Here is a 7,984-nt window from a genome sequence, read left to right as displayed (position 1 = left end):
CTGTTTGTAGTTGTGAGGCGCTCCTAACATCTTGTAACAATATTATAATGTATCTAGTTCCCAATTAAACTAGTATTTTGATGATTTTATTGTTTGTCCATTGTTAAGAGTTTTGACCCTTTTCAAAAGCACAAATTTACTTTAAATCAAAAAGCTAAACCAAAAAATATTAAAATAAATAAATACTATTATATTTGCAAAACACAACTAAATATGAAGTGCAAATAACCATTAGAAATTATATTCATATTCTCTTGTGGAGCACACAACAATCCAACCTAATAGCAAAGGCCAAAACTTACACCCCTCCCTATTAGGCAAGGGCTATAATCACACGATATACCTTTAATTTAGTTCCTAGACTAAATATTGTATTATTTCAAAAGCTGACCCTTTGAAAAATATCTTAACATCTACTACATAAAGAAATTATACAAATTCCCCAGTCAACTAACAAATTTAAACATAAAACGACTGCTATTCACGATTATCAGCTGTCCCACCTTTTAACTTTCACCTCCAATGCCCTCACATGCAATTCATTCATAGCGTTCAAATAAATCTATTCAATTTGTCCCCTATCGTGTGCAAGGTCTTGTGAGTTCATAAATATATTCTTATGGGCCTTGTATTATGATCCATCTAAAATGCTAAATGATGTAAACCAATGTCTGAAAAGAAAAAACCCATCAAGTCCAACCTCTATAACTGTAAACACCTTGGAAGTCCGGCATAACTGATCCGGACTTGAATTAAGTGAATAAAATTATGTCAAATGAAACAATGGTGGTGATGCAAAAATTTAGCAGTTGATTATTAAATAAACTTAGGATGCAACCAACAACAAAAAAATTGTGCGTGCTGGGAAATCATAACTCACTAAACTAACCATCGAGTATTTCTTTTTTTTTTTTAGCAACTGTTATAAAAAAATTCAATACAATTACTAGCTAAACTTGTATCCTCATTGGTACAAAACATGCATATCCTATGAATATACAATGTCTTGCATATTCAATTCAATGTTGGTAAACTGAATTACTCGACCTCAGCCAAAAAGTCTTCAATTTCAGCAGGAGTCAATACTCTGTGTCGGACATCGTAAAAGATGTTTGCAAAAGTTGTAAATAATGCTGTAATCTAAGATAATATAAAATATATATAATTACAAGCTCAAACAAAACAAATGTAACTAGCCAAATGCATACCTGAATTTTCTATCAGTGCCAACAACTCCTATCTCAATGTTTTTTCCTGAAATTTGCCCTTCAAACCTACACAACAGAGAGAGAGATGGAAAGAGAAAACTGTAAACTAAATCTGGTAGTGAACATGGCCGAGTAAACAGACATGTCAAATGTTTCTCAAATGTCATTTCAAAAGTTCGAACCCATTTGCATACCCTTCTTTCAGTGTCAGTATGGCAGTGTGCACTGCATCATCAAGTTCCATGTCTTCCGTATATCTGCATGAATTCATGAAGCATGTGAATTACAAATAAGTTAATAACAACTGAACTGTAGAAAGTTGAAATAAGATGCATGTCCTTATATAATCTCTCATTAATTGCTGAAACTTGGTTTGGAGACATGAAAATCTGATTCTTTCAATGGCCTACCAAAGCAGGATAATTGCAATATGTATGGTAGCCTCAAAGTCAACCATACTATTTTTAGGCCCAAATGTGGGAATATAACAGACATCAAAGATCTAAAGCATCCTTGATTAATTAATTATCTCTAACACTCGAAACTATATTTGGGATTAATTATTGGCCTTTGAAAGCGTTGTCATAGAGCATCAAAGCTTCAAACTACGTCATAGGATATTTATCAGCATTCCAACTAAGAGCCTTATATACAGCCAATAATAATGTCATCCTTACATGAAATTACAAACTCTCATCAAAATTAACAGATAAACATAAAGACTTGACCACATCTCTGATACCACATGTAATTGGAGGAAAATATTGACAATGGATTAATAAAACAAAATACAAAGTTATAATAACAAAGATATCCAGGGCAGACTTACCTCTTCTCAAGAAAATTTTTTGCATTTGTCACATTTTTCCCCATTGCTGAAGCTTTCCATGAAAAGTAAGACCCTGAAGGATCCACCTGTTTTATTCATCATTAATACATCTCATACTGCTGATTAAGCTGAAGAAAAATGATCTTCAAGAGCTAACTCGTGTAAGCCATACTCCACCAAGTTATAATTATAGCACAGAAATAACAAAGTTCAAAGAGTAAAATTCAGAATTTGGCACAAAATAGCATGTTATTTGTGGCTGATAGGATGATAACTAAACAGTGCATCATACAAGTGTAATACTATAAGTCGGAGAGGAGGATCTACAGAGTTTTGAATAGGCCAGACTTTATGCTATAAAGGTAAAAGTAATTATTACCACATATTTTGCACACTATAGTAAAGATATAGGCCTATTTCAAAAGAATTCAAAATAGAATGAACAATATCATTACAAATTAGTAACTTGAACCACAATGTCAATGTATCTATTTGCTTTTAATATAAACATTTAGAAGAGAAATTATACACAAGATAACAGGAATACCTGATACAACTGGGGACCATTGTCATCATAACCAGCAACCAAAAGAGAAACTCCAAAGGGTCTTACTCCACTGCAAAGAGATGCTAGGCCTATTGTTAGTCACAATTTTTTTATTATTACATTCACAGGATACTAAAAGTACCAAGAACTTGATGTCTGCCTCCAGTTAACAAAATTAATCTTACAGTTGAATCACAATGATGATGCATTGTGTGACCACATTTTGAAATGATCAATTTCCTATGGAATAAGAAAATAATCATCATATGTAAGCATACCCTGACTGTGTGAACTCTTGCATTACAGTTGCAGTTTCTCTCACAAGCTGTGTCACTGGGATTGGCTCCTGGAGATATCACAAAATGATGTTCAAAAAGTGCCTTGGAAGATAAGAGCAAGTAGTAACATTATATTTTTGAAAGACAATCAAATACAAATTATAATTGAAGCCAGAAATATGGAAATTACAAGAACTTTGTTTCAAGGAAGTACAGCTTGAATAAACAAGAAAAACTTCATATCAAGCCCATAACTTATGTAAAAAATTATGTTGAAGTTAGGTAGCTGCAGGAGCTATCTGCATACCTGCAATGATTGTTCCTCTGAAACTATTATCTCTTTCAGCATTGATGTTTCATATGCTCATGTGCATACATGACCGATGTCTATTGAAGAGACTTAACTGTTTGTAATTGAAGAAGCTACAGCAAATATAGTGTCACCATTATTGAGACTGTTGAAGTTTTCAATGATGATCAATGCTTCCATATGCTGTATCTCATTGGTCGTTAAAGGAAATGAAAAGTATTCATCTCCAGCTCATGAAACAGTTTGTTAATGATAACCACAGTCAATAAACCATGTAACACAATAGTCAAGTCTCAAATGGTTTCCCCCATGTATGTTGGCTTTCATAATTTTAAAGATTTCAATACTATCATGTGACATTTGGAGTTCTAAGCATCTAATGTATCGTAACTGGTCATTCGAAAAACACAATAAAGTAGCTGAAGAGAAATCATGTGGACATTGAGACAATGAGTGCTGCAGAATCATCGCCCAGTAACTGGTGTGACTTCCTGTACTGTCAGGCTTTTTGGTTTTTCTTAGCAGCTGATAATTCTGAGCGATGTTTTTTTGTGCGGGAATGCGACTGAGATATCATCTTTTCTGTAGCAAGGTGTTGAGAATTTTTATGGTGATTACTTTTAGCAGAGCAGGCAGTGCTTCTTTGTGTGAAGAGACCATCAGTTCTGCTGAAGCAATTTATTATGAGATCTATCTTATGCAGTGAGTTGCTGTAGGATCATATGGTGTCATACAACACTGTTGATTATATTATTCATTTTGTTTTCAGTATTTGTTTGCAGGAGATAGAGGGAGTGTTGTTCGTTATCACTTCTGTATGCAGCATTCTTTATGTGTGTAGTTGCAAGTTCGTTACTTTGTAAAGGGAGTTCTACGGATTCTTTATTTGTGTGAAGGATCAAGAGTTTGTGAGTGGCGTACTTAGACACTGTCATTATTGTTCAACAAAGGATAACTTTTTGGTGATGGCTTTTTTCTCTCGAGTCGGAGGAATTTTTTCCTAGAGTCTCCCGTGATCTTGTATTTATTATTTCTGTTCTTTAATTTTATACAATTCTGGTTCTAAATTTTACATGGTATCAGAGCTGGTCTAAGTAAAGATCCCGAACAAGAATTTTTCAATCATCAAAGTACTCTTTCATTCTCTTTTAAGTTTGATTCTTTTTAGACTCAAGGTTGAAGATAGGCTGGATTGTGCATCCAATTTCACTTCAAGGAAATTCAGAGACCTCATTGCTATACAAAAAAATTATATTTTAAACTATGTGAAGACCGATGTGGGTGAGCAAACTGATGATACTGAGAAAGCTCACTGGAGAAAGAATAAAATAATGGCAAGGAAGATATTGATTGATTATGTAAAGGATCATTTTGTGCCTATTATATCCAATTTGAAAATTCAGCTGAAAAAATATTGGAGCCTTCAAAGCTTGTATGAATTCAACAATACCAGCAGAGCTCTGGCCTTGAGACATGAGCTCCTCGATATAAAATTGGCTAGAGGAAATCAATTATCTCCTTCATGAAAGATTACATAGTAGAATGATCAACTTAGTGGCATTGGAGATTCAATTGGAGATGAAGACCTGATTATGTTGGCCATGAATAGTCTCCCTCATTCTTGGGAGTCTTCTATTTAAGGTATTAGTATAAGATATGAATAACCCAAGTTCGATCATCTTAAAATTGATTGCATTCAAGAGCAATCCAGATTAGAAGCAAGAGCTAATGAATGAAAATCTCATCATGAAGAAAATGTTCTTGCTGCACAAACATCTAAAAGGATAGGAAGATAAGGGAGAAAAGGAAATTTCAAGAAGAATAGACAGGAATTAAGATTCGATTCTTGACCCGAAGGTCTCTCTAGAATTCAACATTTCAGATGTGACAAATATGGTCACTTTGCAAGAGATTGTTTAAGACCAAAACATCAAGCTATTGCTGCAAATGTTGATGTTGTTTCACCACATAAAGAATCTAGTGAGAAGGGGGATTTTTATTTAGCTCAGCTCTTTCAAGTAATGTTCCATTCAAGCAATGTTCCAACTGATAGAAATACTTAGTTAATTGTTAATGGTGCTTCACATAATATCATAGGATATCGAGAGCATCATTTAAACTTGGTGGAAAAAGATACTCATTCGCAAGAAATAATTAGTGACGGTGCTTGTTATCCGGTGAAAGGGACTGGGATTACTTTTCATCAGGCATCCCTCTTCAATTGAGTTATGTCTTGTTTGTTCTAGGAATTAAGGGAAATCTGATTTCAATTTCAGCATTGAAGGATAGAAGGGTATCAAGTTAAATTTGCTGAAGGTAAGTGCTTTCATGGAAGAAAAACACTAGCAATAAGACAGCTCGGGAAATTGATGTTTGTCAACACACTCTATATAGACTTTCTGCTCATTCTATTTAAACTTTAGCACATGATTCCAGTAGCTGGTGTATTCATGCTTGACTGTTTTACTAGAGAAATGATATCTGTATGCCATTTACTTCGAGGGGGGCATTTCTCAGTAGATGAAGATTTATTATATGGTTCTGTATAATGATGTGATAAGTTTGATGGTCGTTTAAAAAATGTGACATTTTTGGCAATAAAAAGACAGCAATTGCACGCCATGCCGTGAGAATGATGCCATTGCTGCTTTTGGTATATGTCATCTTTAACATAGTTGGAGTTAATAAGATAATAAGATTTTCTGTAATTGTGGTTCTTCTTCTATCTGCAAGCCATCACACGTGAAGCCTTGAACTCTCATCTTAGGTGTCCTGTAGCAAATGATCGATACCAAAATTCTCAGAGCATGGATCCCTTGTATCTTTGATTTTGAGTTGATGATGTTCAGGTCGGAACAGAAGCAGCTAATTGATAAATGTTTAGGGGTTGATGCATTTGAACTCAAATCTGTAAATATGCATCATCCAAACTGTTTGATAGAATTATAAGTTTAGCTCAGATCCATTAAGGGATATTAAATGATCTGAAAACTCTCAATCAGATTGTACATGTTATTTTTTATAAAATGTTTAGAATGTGAAAGAGAAGAAACCTTGGTCCGAATTTATGCAGGTGTTTAAAAATGGTTGGAAGTGCCAGCACATATAGAAGTTGCTAACTCGGTATTGTAGATCAATGGAGTTGTAAACATGCCCTGGTATTACAGAGACTAACAGCAATATTGAAGGCTTGTGATGTTCCTTAAGGTGTAGTACAGGATGCCAGAATAAGCCAGCAGGTGGATTGTGAGGAAGATTAAACAATAAAGAGATAAGTATTTCATACCCTTGAATAATTTTCATGAATCTTTCATGTAGTTATTAATTCATACATTAGAATAGTGAGTGATGTATGCTTCTAGCTTTGGTATATCCCTTCGTGATGGGTTGATTCTATGAACTTCAAATAATCTCTCAAAAATGCTTCCACAATAAATCAATAGGCATAAGGATGATGAGGGAATGCATTCAAGGGAGGATGAAGTTGATGCAACCTGTGAGGAATTCACGCAGACTGAACAAAGGAAACACAACTTGTCTTGTGATCAGTTTCAGATTGTCCTATGATCAGTTTCTTCTAAGAGGAGGAAATGACATACCCCGAGTTGGAGAATTCAAGGCATAAATTGAGAGAACTAACATTCTAAGATCAATAGAAGGGAGTTCGCGTCCTGAGAATTTCTTTCCAGGGATCAAGAGGGACATCTGTGAAGAAATGAAGATGTCAGATAAGTGGGTTGCAGTGTTGCAAGGCCAAGAGCTAAAGTCCTTGGAAGATCTCTTCAGTTGCAAAGAACAAAATTGCACAATCAATCTGAATCTGACATTGGTAGCTCTACAAACTTATTCAGAATAGGGTGATTAGGGATGGGGTCAAAGAGGGCAGTCCCAGACTCTAGCATGTCAGAAGTTTTAGAAGTGTGTTGAAAACCGTTCCTCTAAGGCAAGCATTGCAGAAAATCTTGAAGGAGATCAGGTAGCTAATGCAAGTGCTTGAAGATTCAAAGGGAACTTGAGTGGCAAATAAAGAGTGCCAAGTCCTTTGCGAAGGATCTATAACACCCTGCCCCCTTATAGATTAAAAATAATTCCAACCACAACTCAACAATTTACTTGATACATAGCTAGTAACATAATCCAGTTTATTTTTACCAAAAAATATTGTGATAACAACTATGCATACGATTTCATAGAAATACGGACTACATGTACAAAACACAGTTCTGGACCATACATTACATACAGGTTATTTACTCCTTCAGGAGCAAGGATTTGTCAATGGTAAAATTCGAGCAAGTATGAGTCCACAGGTCCACAGTCAATATTTCTCATCACCCACACTGTAGAGTTCCAGTCATCGACTGTATGCCAACGACAATGGTTAATTACTAGTGTGTTGCTGAATGTTTGTCAGGTCACTCCCATACTCGTCACTCCTTTCGCTGGGATAAAAATGGATGAGTGATGGACAAGATTGCCAAGTCGGGATGCTCCACTATTGTCTGCCTGGGTATGCGGTGTCCACTAGCGACTCCCTCTAAGCCCATCCGTGTGGCGTTAAACCTGCAAAGCATCAGCTTCCTTCTCTCCGGTGACTGAATACTCTTTATGCTATTTTATCAATGCCTCATGCACTTGCTGCAGTTACCAAAGTCTAGTCCAGTATTTGACGCCTCCTTATGATTCACTATAGCTCAACCCGATTCACACCCAATTGGAACTTACTGAAATGGTACAACTGCCTCTCTAACTTCCTTGATGCCACCAACGTCTGTAATCCTCCCACCTAACATTGGAAACGAATTCGTATTC

General features: G+C 35.4%; 1 protein-coding gene across 4 annotated transcripts in view; it reads right to left on the bottom strand.

Moving 5' to 3' along the window:
• Positions 1–790: 790 nt before the first annotated feature.
• The window catches only part of LOC149572848 (proteasome subunit alpha type-2-B), a 71,680-nt gene continuing 64,486 nt past the window's right edge, over positions 791–7,984 (bottom strand). For all 4 annotated transcript variants that reach the window (XM_089813922.1, XM_089813920.1, XM_089813921.1 and 1 more), the window contains 6 exons: positions 2,863–2,930; positions 2,585–2,654; positions 2,038–2,123; positions 1,403–1,465; positions 1,209–1,274; positions 791–1,087 (listed from right to left, as the gene is read on the bottom strand). In XM_089813922.1, the coding sequence (XP_089670048.1) occupies positions 1,039–1,087; positions 1,209–1,274; positions 1,403–1,465; positions 2,038–2,123; positions 2,585–2,654; positions 2,863–2,930 (402 nt within the window). In that variant the 3' untranslated portion in view covers positions 791–1,038. The remainder of the gene's footprint in view (positions 1,088–1,208; positions 1,275–1,402; positions 1,466–2,037; positions 2,124–2,584; positions 2,655–2,862; positions 2,931–7,984) is intronic.

Source organism: Cupressus sempervirens, chromosome 2, assembly GCF_028749045.1.
Source record: "Cupressus sempervirens isolate cs-2001-9-10 chromosome 2, ASM2874904v1, whole genome shotgun sequence".
In the NCBI taxonomy this organism is placed as follows: domain Eukaryota; kingdom Viridiplantae; phylum Streptophyta; class Pinopsida; order Cupressales; family Cupressaceae; genus Cupressus; species Cupressus sempervirens.
The sequence above is the reverse complement of the archived record's forward strand: the minus strand, read 5'-3'. Positions and strand labels throughout refer to the sequence as shown.